At 38.3% G+C, this 16,062-nt stretch overlaps 1 protein-coding gene and 1 non-coding gene across 3 annotated transcripts in view; both read right to left on the bottom strand.

Moving 5' to 3' along the window:
• The window catches only part of ARHGAP28 (Rho GTPase activating protein 28), a 1,230,114-nt gene that overhangs the window by 438,787 nt on the left and 775,265 nt on the right, over positions 1-16,062 (bottom strand). For both annotated transcript variants that reach the window (XM_044066513.1, XM_044066514.1), the window contains exons 5-6: positions 5,523-5,680; positions 11-176 (exon numbers count right to left, since the gene is read on the bottom strand). In XM_044066513.1, coding sequence (XP_043922448.1) covers positions 11-176; positions 5,523-5,680 — 324 coding nt within the window. The remainder of the gene's footprint in view (positions 1-10; positions 177-5,522; positions 5,681-16,062) is intronic.
• Positions 8,470-8,541, bottom strand: TRNAQ-UUG. The gene has a single exon. It is a non-coding gene; the product is annotated as a tRNA-Gln (tRNA).

Here is a 16,062-nt window from a genome sequence, read left to right as displayed (position 1 = left end):
AAACACATACCTCGCACTTTAACTTTTATTGTCCTGTTTCGTTTTATGTCTATTGCCAGTGTATCGAAGACAGCTGCTACTTCAATTAAACACAGACATTTGATACTCTTTCTGTCCTGTGGAGACAGATCTTGAATCCGCGTCACTCCCAGCCTGTTTTTATGAATTGTAAAATTCTTAAAGGAAAAGGACAGTCACATTAGTAAATAAATAATTTCTACATACTAATTAAAACAAAACACAGGATAATCAGGTCCTACTTTTGAACATGCTTTAAAATATGAGATTCATAAAACTCACTGAGTACACTCAAACTAAGTTTGTGCCTGCACAAAATAAACAGAAGGGTGCAAAAAAATGGATGAGACAAATGTATTTTGTGTCCCAGAGACTCCACCTCATTAACCCTTTTTAAGTGCAACCTGGATAACTGGATGGGGAACAGAAAATACACCCCTGGGATTCCACCTGTGTCCCTGCTGGACAGTGGCACAGGGTGCTGACGTGTTGGAACATGGGCTAAATTATTGGCTAGGCTTGTAAGGGAATCTGGGCCAATAGCCTAGTAACTTCCTATGATCCTATTCTTACAATTCAAGTTACGAATGTTTAAAGCTTCCTCATAAGGGGGGACCTGGAATCACTTGTGCATCTGCAGCAGTTGTGGATGAGAGAAGTTTGTAGCTCCCCATCACTTATATGTTTGTATAGTAAAGTTCCACAGTTCCTCTCTCTCTCTCTAGCTATGTATACAGCAGATGTTCATGTGTGTACATTAATGTACTCATCCTGCCTCATTCCCCACTATGCAACCTCCATACTGTTTCTCTAATACAGCATTTCATTCTGTTACCCCAATTACCCCATTGTCTGTGCCCACTTGGCTAAAGAAAAAGAAAAACATACAGCTGTAGAGAATGGTAAACCCAACAACCATTACTCATGTCAGAGATTTGAGGACATCCATAATAAAAACCTCTGCTCCCTTGTTAAAAAAAATCTCAGTTTACAAGCAATAAAGGTGAATAAGTCAATCAGGCTTGATGAGAATCACACAAGCATTTTTCCACAGCTTAAAAGAGAAATGGAAATAGCACTAACTTTTTTTAGGGAGAACTAAAAGGAGGCTTTAAAATATATATATATATATATAAATACAGAAAGGTATCCAAATATTGAAATAATGTTAGAAATGACTCATTTTACAAAAGTGGGAGGAAGACAGAGGCTGAAATCATTGTACCTAGTACTTTGATTTACCAGTAGGGAAAACCAAGACAAAAGTCTGGAAAATTAGAAAGCGAGTGGGAAGAGGACTTAAAGCTCCAATGAATCACAGTTGAAAGCTCATGTTAGACGAGTGTTATGATTTATTTGACTGTGTAACAAGGGTAGTAAGGTAGAAAGAAGATATAGGTGAGTTTTTTTTAGAATGTTGCATAACATTTGGCAGGGCACCACATCACATGTTATTGAATGAATTAGACACCCTTGGAGTGGATTGTACAATACCATGGGTAAAGTACACTGTCTAGCACAATGACAACAGACAATAATACAAAAAGGTTCACTTAGATGAAAGGATTCTTACCAATAGGGTACCATATGAGCCAGTAGTGCATCTGGTCCTTTTTAATATCCACAAATTGGCACTGCAGCAAATGTGAAGGGAAAAGTAAGCCTTAATTTGCTGATGCAAAAATGTTGATGCTTAATAAGGACCAGAAAGAGACTTGATAAGAAAATGATCTAAAATATGGCAGCTTTACTCAGTGCAAAATTTATTTATGGGATTCAATAATCTAGGAAAGAACCTCAGGAGAGAAGTAGACACAAACAGAAACCGGGAGCAATGGTAAAAGTCCAAATGGAGATGGAGTAGCTAGATCAGACATGCAACAGGTAAGCAAACAATGCAACAACCAGTAGGGAAGGCAGGCGACATTACTGCAATGCATGGAACTAGGCAATGGCAATAGCTTTATAAGAGAGGATTTGAAGCAGTCATTTTGGTTGCTCTTAGAGACGTTTGACACATCAGGATTACATCTGATATTTGAGTGTAATTAGCAAAACTATCTATGTAAGGTTAAGTATAGATAAGAGACTACTGTATCAGTATGTGGCAAGATTTAAATAATAGCTATAGGAATATATGGGACACTTGAGGAAAAAATGTGAACAACTATAGGAAATCATATGGATACCTAGTGCTATTTTAACAAATCAATAAAGCAACAGGTGCAACAATAGAAAGAATAAACATGGCAAAAACAAGAATATAGGACATGTTTAAACATTTACTGCCTTTGCTTATTCATTCTTCCAATTTCCCACTTTATCCTGTGTTTTGAGAGGATGTCAATCAATCCAGTCTATTACAGGACAGACAGACTAACACACAAACACATGGCATGCATACCTATGGGCTACTTGAAGGATTATCAAGACACCCAAGTATGTCTTTGGGAGTTGTGAAGAAACTGATGTACCCAGTGAAAAGTGATACAAACACAGGGAAGGCATACAGAAGGCTCCCATACCTCTCACCTTTCCAGAATTTTCCTTAAAATTTTTTTTGTCCATTGAATATAAAACTTCTGATTTTCTAGCAAAAAGTCAGTAATTGACAAATATTTGAGTTCCAGACTCTGTAGTTTTCAGAAAAGCCGTAGGAACAATATCAGACAGGTGATGATGAGGACTGTAAGATACTTAACCATATACGCCTCATGTGCCAAGCATTTCATAGCACTTAACTGCCAAAATGGGCAGAGCTGTACACCACAATCCTGCTGTCAATTTATATTTATCTATTCATCATCAAGACCAGCATTAAATACAGTCAAAGCAGTATTTTGTTTCACCTGTAGTGGTAACTTATTCCAAAGGGTGAGAATATGTTGAGTTAGGAAGCAGTCTCTCCAGAGAGCCCTGTTGATTTGCTGGTGTATGTAGTCTGGAATTTAAGCGCAAGAAAAAATCTACTGCATGCTAATGGAAAACCTGTTGTTAGAAATTTCTATGTTTACAACAAAAATATTTAAAATTTCTTGAAAATTTTGGGTCTTTTTTACCTAGCCTGTGAATGCCTGGATCTTGACACCGATCGAACAAATGGCTCATAATGGTAAAGGTAATGGAGCCACTGCACAGGTCCAACAAGATGAGGAGGAAAAGAAATCGTCAGGCACATATGGAAGTGGTAGTGGTTTAATATCGGAGTATCTTCAAAAGATTATGGAATCTTGAAAAAAAGACGGATGCTTATAGTTCCACATAGCAAGTCCAATCAACAGGTAAGGTAAAATATTAAGAGTGGAGGGATACTGAAGGAAACAAAATGTTGAAAGAATAGCAAATGAGAATTAAGAGCGGATTACGAAAGGAGAAAAAGTACACACTGTGAAGAGACATCGTTACACACGTGACAAACACAAGGAAGTTGAAATAAGTCAATGATCGAGTTGGGGAGACGAAAACGGAAGGCAGGAGTAAAATTTTGTAATGGACTGAAAGACTCACTTCAATTATGGGGCAGCAGATAAGAATTTTATGTGGTCTATGACATCTAGGTTCTTAAAAAAATGTGAAGAAAGGAGAATGGATGGTTTACACTGAAAACCTGGAAACTGCATCGGTCGACCGACATTTGGTCGAGTTGCAGTTTTCAAGTCGGCAGAATGTTGAATCCAAATGAATTGACTACACTACAGTGAATGGGTAGTGTAAGTCGAGCATTTGAGTTTGACAATGTGCAGGAGGATTGCAGTTCAGTGAGGAACTGGGAATACTGTAGAGCAATCTCTGACTTGGTATATTTAATGTGCAGGGGATGTGGGGGCACAACCCTGCACATGGGGGGGTGCAGGGGGCATAGCCCCCCTACAAAATAGTAGAATGAATGTACCATTGACTGTACAGTTTAACGGTATATTAATGTGCATAGCAGGAGTTGAGTCACATCACCTCCTGCTATGTCAAATACATCGAACCATGGTTGTTGATGTATACATTTTTGCTTTGATTTACTTTTCGGCATTCTGAATTCCACATTTTGGGTCGACTTTCTAATCGGTCGACCAAAGCAGATTTGAAATGCCAATAGTAAACCAAATGGATAATGTTAAAGTGCTTTGTGTAAGGAGAAGAATTTTACATATGCAGTGGAGTTCAGATGGACAAAGAATATACTGGATAATGTTGGGAAAAAAATTAGACATTTTTCATGAAAGCTACAAAAGGGAAATTTTTGTCTAATGAGTATAGCGGGATGAAATAAGAACAATGAGGATGTCAATGAAGACAAAAACCTGACGGAGTTATACAGGTAAAAACTGGGAGACTGCGCAAAGAAAGATACCTGTCAGGGTAGAAACTTCAAAAAAACCTGACAGAGTTATACAGGTAAAAACCGGGAGACTGCGCAAAGAAAGATACTTGTCAGGGTAGAAACTTGAACTGGAGAATTTTTGAGGAGGATGGAAGAAAAGTAGAAACGGTAGAGTATAACATGTGAGCAGAGTTGGTAAAGAGTCGTGGATGTGAAGGGGCAGATGGAGGAAAGGTATGATGTTTAATCTCAAACTTAAAATAATGTCAAGAATTTCCATATCAGTAATTAAAAATCACATGTGCATATAGTACTAGCAAGGATACATAATAAAAGGACAAAAAGTTACCTGGCTTTATAGATATCTGACAAGGTCCCATTAAGTGTATTATATGCTGTTCTAAGACCTCATTTGTGGCAAAAACGCAGAGGGTACAGGGACTTATCAGAAGAGACCAACAAAACTGCTTCATGGTCTGCACTAAAGACATAGAAATACTTAATGTATGGAGACATGGAGAAGAAAGGCACAAGCATGAACCACTAAACCAATGCAAGGTAATCTGCACTGTCCAAGTAGAAATCAAACATAAAACAAAGAGATCATGGCAATATGAAGTTGCATAAGGTGGATGTCTCAGATGAAAGAATACCCCCAAAGAAAGTGTGCAAAATAACTGCAACAGCCTACGTGAAGCCAAAGAGTTTTAACATGACAATGAAGTTCTACAGTACAAGCAATAGGTATTGTATAATTCTTGTAAGTGGTTGGGAACATTCAGTGAAAAGGTTTAGGATTAAGTGGAACTTGTAGCTTTTCCATTAGGTACGAAACAGGAAACTAAAGTACGACAACCATTCTTCCTCTGCCATCAGAATTTAGGTTCCTCAGTTAAACTATCTTCTTTTTCTTCTAGTATATTAAAGTTCCAGTATAATAAAAGTATGTTGCATACAGATATAAATAAAAAACAAAAAATACCAGCTAAGTAATAGATGACCACTTGAACTGTATGGTCAAGAATACACTGAGTCTTGGCACGGAAATAAATGGTGAAGTTTCAATGAAGGACATTCTCTGTTTCCAAAATCCTGACTGACTTGTCTTAAGAACTCTTGACTGGAACTTTGTTGTCCAATGTAACATTTCAGACTCTTTAAAATAGGACATCATCAGGTCGATACTTACAGGCAATGCAGCATCATGTCTCCGATGTCTCTGACTACTTCGCCTCTCTTGTTCTTTTAGACGATCTGTAAGTAACTCTGAAAATGGGATGTCAAACCTCAGCTCTTCCAAGGATGCTTTGCCTTCATGTTTAGTACACTCATCCACACAGTTTTCCACTACAGTTAAAGAAATAAAAACATTCAGTATGTGTGGATAATATCACATTATATATGTTGTTCAGACACAGCCGTATTTAAGAACGAATATGACTTGTACAAACTCAGTGTTTTTCAAACTGTCCTACCTTCTCAGACTGTGGGTAAAAATGCATGAAACAGAAATGTTTTTGCAAGTATACACATACCTCGTCACCTTCTTTGAAACTGGAAAAGTTTAAAAACATGCCCAAATGGCAGTAAGTAGCACTTTACACAATAAATCCATTTCTGAATACCACCATAATCTTAGAATACTGAGTTTTCTTACAAAATATGAATGTTACCATAGTGCAAAACACATACATTAGTATGACCACTAATGAAACCATGATGATCAAATTAAGGAGAGTTATCCACATAAGTATCAAGGTGTCCACCTGAAGAACAATACAGCTTATAATATGAGTTACAAGTAGCTTTTTTTCATGAATGCTATCATGCTACATTTTCTTTGTTGTTGTTTTTAGCTTTAGGCTATTTTTGGTACACCAGGTATGTAAGAATTTCCACCCTTGCTGGAAATGTATAACATCAGTGGATTTTCAGTCATTGGCAAACCTGGTCAATCAAATTTTTGGATATTGGTTTGGAGACCTGCAAAATACATGCTAAACACAGCCTTGTTCTGGGGGTACAGAAGGATAGAGCCCTTACTGGGGCCCAGGTGGCTAGAGTTTGATTAGTGGCCCTGGCAGTGGAATAGCCATGAACAGTGGGAAGGGAATGAAGGGTGGTGGTCTGCTTGCCTCTCCCAGGGGGGTGGGAGGATTGTTGCTCACACTCAGGGGCACACTGGGTGGTGCAATCTCCATGGTGAAGACTGGAGAGACCATCTGTCATGTTCTGGGGATGAGGTACTTGGCGGAAACACCCTTGCAAACATGAGAGCGCATCCTCCACCAAGGGCTCATTGCACACCCATCCCTGGCATCTAGCTGGGTGCAGTTAGGGCTGGGGGGGGGAAGGAAAAAATTACAAACCACTCCTGATGGCTGTCTGAATGATGATCCATCCTGGTCAACCCTCACCCCAGTGAAGGGGAAAGAATGGCCCAATTTGGCTGGGAGAAGGATGACAACAGCTCAGGTAAAAAGATACGAACAAATGATTAACAGTAGAGGGTCCAACACTGATCCTTTTGGTACCCTAATAGTTGCAGTTTTTATGTTCAGAGGCATTACGATCAACTTTCACAACTTCAGAGAAGGTACCCTGAAGTCTGTGGAACAGGAAAATGGTAAGAATAAATTATTAATGAGCACCTGAACAAAGAAAAATGTCTGGAGTGACAAATAAAAAATCATCGGTTCTTAGACATTTTTGGAATTGTGTGATCCTCACAGGCAAACAAAGTGAAGCAGAAGGGTATATATCCAGTTATCCAGTCTCAGGTGGGCATGAAACTATGGTTTAAGAAGACATAAGTGAGAAAAAGTAATAGCCTGTTGAAGATGAACTTATACCTGAAATATAAGAGCCACCCTTGAGAATCAACACAACTCAGAGATAGAAGAATTTCTAGCTTTGAGAGTCTAGACAACTCAGAGAAAGGTCCAGTAGGACATGTAACTTTCAAAGACCCTATAGTGAGCTACATGCTGAGGCCACTGAAAAAAAAATCATCCTGCAAAGTGAACAGAACACAAGAGTGAATAAGAAATATTGTCACAGTCTTTCACTCCAAGTAATAGCTCTCTCAGGGAGGCCACTCTTTTGCCTCAAATACACTGACCAACTAAGAGAGATACAGTAAAGGCAGCAACTCTCAAAGTACTTCAATAAATCCTATGGGCATATCCCTCACCAAAGTGTGCAAAATGTGATACTCAAAAAACTACTTCCAGCTGTTCCAAGTACACACACACACACACACACACACACACACACACACACACACACTATCCTATACATAGGCCTAAAACCAACTTGGGAATTTGTAGGTGACTGTTCTGTCATGAAGGAGATGCATTTTGTGTGTGGCATGTTGTGTAGGAGCATAGGCAAGAGTTGTGTAGAGATGGGCAGCCCATTACTTTTTAACACAATTTCATTTACATATACATATCTATAAGCAACAAAATCATTAAAACTGCTTTTTAACATAACATGGTAATTACAAACAATAGGATCTGTTCTGAAACATTAAAGACAGAGAATACAAAACAGCTACCAATGTTCATTTAACAGCTTAAAGATTCAAATGCAAATTCCACAAATCCCGTTTAAGCATTTTTACAAATAATACTACCTTGGAATAACTTGGAATAATTTTATAAATGGTCAGAGGAAGGAAACTAAACTTGTTACAAAAGATCTAGCTACACTTTTCAGGATACTTTAAATTCTGGCTCATTAATCATGACAGTCACTTGGCCATCAACTGCAGTGGCAGCAAACCTTAGAAAAGAAGTCATCCTTTTGCTAAGGAGTTTTACATAAAACATGTAACTAGTTGTTGGCAAGGATACTGTGAATTTTTACTTCTTGGTTACATCATTTTTGTCTGCCAAAACAATTAAAGTTAGTAACTGAACATCACGCTTTGTCTGCCCATTCTAGTATCAGAGTTAACTGAAGAAACATCTACAAAAAGGATTAGATTCATAGATTAGTACTAGACTAACTGCCCTTGTGGGCCATTTTCAGCCTAGCCAATTACCCCATGTGAGAATCAAACCCTGCACCTTGTGTTTGTAAGGTAAACACCTTAACCATTATGCCAACATCCCACCCCCTGAAAGAGCAAGAGCTTCCATTGAGATATGAACTCAGATCACTGGATTCAAAGTCCAGAGTGCTAACCATTACACCATGGAAGCAACTCTAACATGGGTTGTAGAAATAACAGTTCCAGGAAACATTTACAAAAAAGGATAACGTGGGGTGTAGAAATAACAGTTCCAGGAATCATCTACAAAAGGATAACATGGGTTGTAGAAATAACAGTTCCAGGAAACATTTACAAAAAAGGATAACGTGGGGTGTAGAAATAACAGTTCCAGGAAACATCTACAAAAAGGATAACATGGGGTGTAGAAATAACAGTTCCAGGAAACATTTACAAAAAGGATAACGTGGGGTGTAGAAATAACAGTTCCAGGAAACATTTACAAAAAGGATAACGTGGGGTGTAGAAATAACAGTTCCAGGAAACATCTACAAAAAGAATAACATGGGGTGTAGAAATAACAGTTCCAGGAAACATCTACAAAAAGGATAACGTGGGGTGTAGAAATAACAGTTCCAGGAAACATTTACAAAATGGATAACGTGGGGTGTAGAAATAACAGTTCCAGGAAACATCTACAAAAAGAATAACATGGGGTGTAGAAATAACAGTTCCAGGAAACATCTACAAAAAGGATAACGTGGGGTGTAGAAATAACAGTTCCAGGAAACATTTACAAAAAGGATAACATGGGGTGTAGAAATAACAGTTCCAGGAAACATTTACAAAAAGGATAACATGGGGTGTAGAAATAACAGTTCCAGGAAACATTTACAAAAAGGATAACATGGGGTGTAGAAATAACAGTTCCAGGAAACATCTACAAAAAGAATAACATGGGGTGTAGAAATAACAGTTCCAGGAAACATCTACAAAAAGGATAACGTGGGGTGTAGAAATAACAGTTCCAGGAAACATTTACAAAAAGGATAACATGGGGTGTAGAAATAACAGTTCCAGGAAACATTTACAAAAAGGATAACGTGGGGTGTAGAAATAACAGTTCCAGGAAACATCTACAAAAAGAATAACGTGGGGTGTAGAAATAACAGTTCCAGGAAACATCTACAAAAAGGATAACGTGGGGTGTTCTTGCTCCCTCCCCTCACAATTCTATGTTATCCCATTCTTCTTCCCATTCTTCTTCCCATATACGATACATAACTCTTCCTATCTAAGCTTACGTTCCCTCAGAATACCTACCCTGTAATGCAAGTCTATACAACTTCTTTGAATGCATAAAACATTACTCTTTTAACTTATTCCCCTGACATTTAATCCACATCAGATTGCATTGTTTTGAATGCTTCTTGAATTTTTGAACCTAAATGTATTAAATGTTTTTATCTTTTACTCTGTATAAGTATTATTGTAATTTTTGCATGTACCTGTTTTTGTCTGTATTTGGAGCTTTTCTCCCCAGGACTCCATTGAAAACGGGTTCTTTTGGCCCAATGGACTATCCTGGTAAACCAACTGCAAATAAATAAATAAATAAAATAAATAAATCTACAAAAAGAATAACATGGGGTGTAGAAATAACAGTTCCAGGAAACATCTACAAAAAGGATAACGTGGGGTGTAGAAATAACAGTTCCAGGAAACATCTACAAAAAGGATAGCGCGGGGTGTAGAAATAACAGTTCCAGGAAACATTTACAAAAAGGATAACATGGGGTGTAGAAATAACAGTTCCAGGAAACATCTACAAAAAGAATAACATGGGGTGTAGAAATAACAGTTCCAGGAAACATCTACAAAAAGGATAACGTGGGGTGTAGAAATAACAGTTCCAGGAAACATTTACAAAAAGGATAACATGGGGTGTAGAAATAACAGTTCCAGGAAACATTTACAAAAAGGATAACGTGGGGTGTAGAAATAACAGTTCCAGGAAACATCTACAAAAAGAATAACGTGGGGTGTAGAAATAACAGTTCCAGGAAACATCTACAAAAAGGATAACGTGGGGTGTAGAAATAACAGTTCCAGGAAACATTTACAAAAAAGGATAACGTGGGGTGTAGAAATAACAGTTCCAGGAAACATCTACAAAAAGAATAACATGGGGTGTAGAAATAACAGTTCCAGGAAACATCTACAAAAAGAATAACAAGGGGTGTAGAAATAACAGTTCCAGGAAACATCTACAAAAAGGATAACGTGGGGTGTAGAAATAACAGTTCCAGGAAACATTTACAAAAAAGGATAACATGGGGTGTAGAAATAACAGTTCCAGGAAACATCTACAAAAAGAATAACATGGGGTGTAGAAATAACAGTTCCAGGAAACATCTACAAAAAGGATAACATGGGGTGTAGAAATAACAGTTCCAGGAAACATTTACAAAAAGGATAACGTGGGGTGTAGAAATAACAGTTCCAGGAAACATCTACAAAAAGGATAACATGGGGTGTAGAAATAACAGTTCCACGAAAAAAAAAAGAAAAAGAAATGGTGCCAGGTTCACACCACCTTATCCAAGGAATAACAGCACTGCAGAGGATAACCCAGAAACATCTTCATGATCTTCTTAGAGTTGTGACAGAAATCTGAAAACAAACGGTCACAACATGTGATGGTCACCAAAGAACAGCAAGAAAAATCAAAGTGAGAACAAAGTTTTGCTAACAGGCCACTTAACTTTTTATAACAGCTAAAGATGAAAGGTACAAGGGCAAGGCAAACAATTCTCTTTTATCTGGGGGAACTCATAGAAGAGGATTTCCACACTGTATTGTGCCAAAAAAGTTCAAAGCCATACTACTTGCATTCATTCAAGCAGTGAATGGCAACAACCTAAGCATTCGGGTGGTGCTAACATCTGGCAAAGAAGGAATGGTCGACAACCCAAGCATTCTGGTGGTAATAATGTCTGACAAAGAAGGAATGGTCAACAACCCAAGCATTCAGGTGGTAATAATGTCTGGCAAAGAAGGAATGGTCGACAACCTAAGCATTCAGGTGGTAATAATGTCTGGCAAAGAAGGAATGGTCGACAACCTAAGCATTCAGGTGGTAATAACATCTGGCAAAGAAGGAATGGTTGACAAACTAAGCATTTGGGTGGTACTAACATCTGGCAAAGAAGAAATGGTCGACAACCCCAAGCATTCGGATGGTACTAACGTCTGGCAAAGAAGAAATGGTCGACAACCTAAGCATTCGGGTGGTGCTAACATCTGGCAAAGAAGGAATGGTCGACAACCTAAGCATTCTGGTGGTAATAATGTCTGGCAAAGAAGAAATGGTCGACAACTTAAGCATTCAGGTGGTAATAATGTCTGGCAAAGAAGGAATGGTCGACAACCTAAGCATTCAGGTGGTAATAATGTCTGGCAAAGAAGGAATGGTCGACAACCTAAGCATTCGGGTGGTAATAACATCTGGCAAAGAAGGAATGGTCGACAAACTAAGCATTTGGGTGGTACTAACATCTGGCAAAGAAGAAATGGTCGACAACCCCAAGCATTCGGATGGTACTAACGTCTGGCAAAGAAGAAATGGTCGACAACCTAAGCATTCGGGTGGTAATAACATCTGGCAAAGAAGGAATGGTCAACAACCTAAGCATTCAGATGGTACTAATGTCTGGCAAAGAAGGAATGGTCGATAACCTAAGCATTCAGATGGTACTAACGTCTGGCAAAGAAGGAATGGTCGATAACCTAAGCATTCGGGTGGTAATGTCTGGTAAAGAAGGAATGGTTGATAACCTAAGCATTCGTATGGTAATAATGTCTGGCAAAGAAGGAATGGTCAACAACCTAAGCATTTGGGTGGTAATAATGTCTGATAAAGAAGGAATGGTCGGCAACCTAAGCATTCGGATGGTAATAATGTCTGGCAAAGAAGGAATGGTCGACAACCTAAGCATTTGGGTGGTAATAACATCTGGCAAAGAAGGAATGGTTGACAACCTAAGCATTCGAGTGGTAATAATGTCTGATAAAGAAGGAATGGTCGACAACCTAAGCATTCGGGTGGTAATAACGTCTGGCAAAGAAGGAATGGTCGATAGCCTAAATGACAGCAACAGCACACATGTGAAACTGCAAAGGAAAATGGAAACAAACAAAAAAGAGCCATCATGAAAGAGACAGAACAAAAGAGTGCACATTCCATGGAATTACAGTTTAGATGAAAATGTGGGCAAAATACAAAAAATGTTGGCTAAGGTTACAGAAGACAAACACATTTAAAAAAATGCAGTCTCTGAGTAAGAGACCTTAGATGAGGTACATTGTAGGAAGGAACAAAAATATATAAGAACAGAAATAAACTGAGCAACAAATAGCAAGGTGCATGGAAAGATAAAATTCTAGGAAGTAGAAAGAAATAAACTAAAGATGAAGTGGAGAACAATGGAAACAAAGCAAACCGCGGAACAGCAATGACAGCAGCGACTCCCACAAGCAATGATGACATACAAAGGAAAACTTCTTCTGTAAGCAGATTCTGAACTGTTCACCTGATAAACTCGCAATGTGGGCAGGAGATAGGCGGCAAGAGAACCACCGCAGTACATTGTATGCAGATGGTACACACAGTGACCTGACAGATTCTGACAGTGGTCAGAGGGAAAAGGTTTACAGCTGCAGGGGGTCTTACAATAAAAATACTGTCTCTTTACAGCACTTTACTGAAGAGAAGCATACACGTCCATCACCGATCGTCTACAAAGGACAGGACTTAGAACCATTGGCAGTGATGGACAGAGAGAGAAAGATCATCCTGAACAGCTCCAAGCATACAACTGTCCAGATTTTCACAGAATGTCCATATTTTGCCTCATATTTTTGGTCATAAAATTTCTGTTTTTCTGACAAATCAGTGAAGACAGAGGTCACTAAATAATGACATATGTTTGAGTTTCAGACTTTATAGCCTTTACAAAATGTATCGTAACACAAAACATGCTATTATAGCAATTTTCTAAGTTTATTAGAGGAATATTTAAAATGTGTCCCTATATATGGGCCTTTGTTCCCTCTATTTTAGGCTTTGCCCAGATTTCTTGTGCAAAGTGGTTGAGAAGTATGGTCCCAAGGAAGCACAAATAAATAATCAATAAATTAATTAATAAATAAATCAGTCTCCATTTATGTTTTGTTGACTGAGTCCCACTAGGTTAGCAGCCTCTTTTCAGGGAAGACCTAAGGGGGTGTTCATAGTGAGTATGGGAAATTTGGCCAGGACTACTGATGAGCTCCCCCTCTGGGGGACAGACGGTGAACGCAAGAAGCAGCTGGAGCTGGAAGGGGTATGTGCTTTACAGAACAATATTTCTCTGTGAAATAACAAATCTGTTGCCGAAATTATTACTGATATGGATGGAGGTGGTCTGGACACTGCAACTTAATAAAATGACAAATTAAGACAATTCAAGTGAAGAAATAGATTTGCAATGGTTGGAAGATCTGCTTGAGGAATTTTTTATTTCAGGAAAAAGGAGATAGCAAAACCTTTTAGTTGACAGGCCATACGTCTCAATTATACAGATTTTTGCAGAATGTCCAGATTTTTGCCTTATATTTTTGGTCTGTTTCTTTCTAGCAAATCATTGAGGGTTAAAGTCAGAAAATAATAACACACATTTGAGTTTCAGACATCATATTCTTCATAAAATTCATGCTAATGCAAAACTTGTTACTCTATCAATTTTCTAGGTTTGTAAGCAATGTTGAAAGTGTGCCTCTACTCTTGGGCCTTTGTCCCCCATTACTGACGGCTTTGTCCAGATTTCTTACTCTAAGAGGTTGAGAGCTATGCAGGCCACATAGAGACACACTCACACACTCACACACACACACACACACACACACACACACACACACACACACACACACACACACACACACACACACACACACACAAAATGCTGAGATTCACTGTTAAGAAACAGTGCAGGAACCAAAGAAAAGTTGCACAGCAGTGACAGCTGCCATGTACGAGAAATCGTGATAGGGTTTTGCTTAAAGAAAACGTCCTTGGTCAGGGGATCTTCAAAAACAGAATACGTTTGATAGATCTTGTACTTGGGAGTATCTCAAATTAAATCTTTAATTTGTTTTGGAAATAAAACATTTAATGATGTTACTTTTGAGTCTTTTACATTAATGTGGAAGGTTTTGGACACTGTAGAGTTTAAGAAACCCGTTTTCCATTGGATGAACATTCAAAAGGAAGTGCTTATACAATTCAGGGCTGACTTTTTTTCTGAAACAGTTATGCTTATAGGATACACGTAAAATTTTATGTCTAAAGTAAAGTTTACGATGAAAGCAAAGCAAAGGAAAGAAAAATGTGCTTCTACTGTGGGGTGAGTCCAATCTTATTAATTAATGCCCGAGGAGATGTTGTAACCGGTGTTGTGTAAAACTGGGAGATGCTATGTTATACATTTAAACAGCAAGGGCATTTAAGGTCTGACTGTGTAAATGAACAGATTTAAGGGCAGGAGTTGAAATAACACCACACCATATACTTGTGATTATGTATAACTGTCTAAAGACTGAGAACTTCTGGGGGGGGGGGGGGCAGGGGATGAATGCCTTAATGAAGAAACGGATGAAGAAGAGATAGAACACTTGCCTATATTAGAAGTTAAACAAAACGAGATATGAATATAATGAGAATGAGTCTGGCAGTTGGTGCAGAGGTTAAGGCTGTGAGCTTTAGTTTCTGTGGTACAGGGTTTGATTCCTCCTGCCCTCGTTTACTGTGGGATCTTGAGTAACTAGCTATTGCTCCAAGATCACTCATGAAAACTTAATGTGTCTAGTAGGCCTACCTGGTTAACAAACACTATCATTATTATTATTAGAACCAAACCACAGAGACTGAACATATGGAAATTTCTGTATGAACTAAATTCAGGTATAGAAAAAGAAAACAAAAAATCTTAAGGAGCACAGCCACAACTAGGGTGGGATGAAGGGAATGCCTACCCCAACTGCAAGCTGTTAGGGGTATGACTGGCAATTGCAGATGGGGTGTGAGTGAAGTTCCAGCAGTCAATTATTAAGCTGCAAGGATATCAAAGCTTCATAAATTAATGCTGATAATATATTCACAGCTGCGGGTGAAGCTCAGTGCAGGCTAGTTAAGTGCATCAAGCTATGTGATGCAACTGTAGAAAGTGGCTGGTTACATTTACAGAACACTTTTTTTGTTCTTCTGGGCTGCCCAGTCTGGAAAGCTGAGTAGGGTACCAGATAACCTTGCTAAGGCTTTGTTAAGAAACACACACACAAAAAGGTGCAAGATAATTCTTTTTTTTTTTAAATCATGCAAATAGCTGAGAAAAGGTTCATGTTTGTCAGATGTTAGAATACAGAGTAGCTAAAGGAGTTGGCAAGACCAGTGTGGAAGACCTGTTGTTTGGTGTTTGGGTAATGAAAACTGCTCAGAGATTAAGTAATATTTTCTACCCAATTAAACATTTTAAATGTTAAGAAGACAGTGTTAGGAAGACTGTGTTAGATTATTTTGTTAAACAGTGCTAGTACCAAAATAACAGTAAGATTTCATATGCTTGCAAGAGTAAAAATTTAAATATAGACGTAGCCATGCTTGATGACTTTAACTGTAACTTACAGTAGAAAAAGA

This window comes from Protopterus annectens, chromosome 3.part1, assembly GCF_019279795.1.
Source record: "Protopterus annectens isolate FY-2018-M chromosome 3.part1, PAN1.0, whole genome shotgun sequence".
In the NCBI taxonomy this organism is placed as follows: Eukaryota; Metazoa; Chordata; order Ceratodontiformes; family Protopteridae; genus Protopterus; species Protopterus annectens.
The sequence above is the reverse complement of the archived record's forward strand: the minus strand, read 5'-3'. Positions and strand labels throughout refer to the sequence as shown.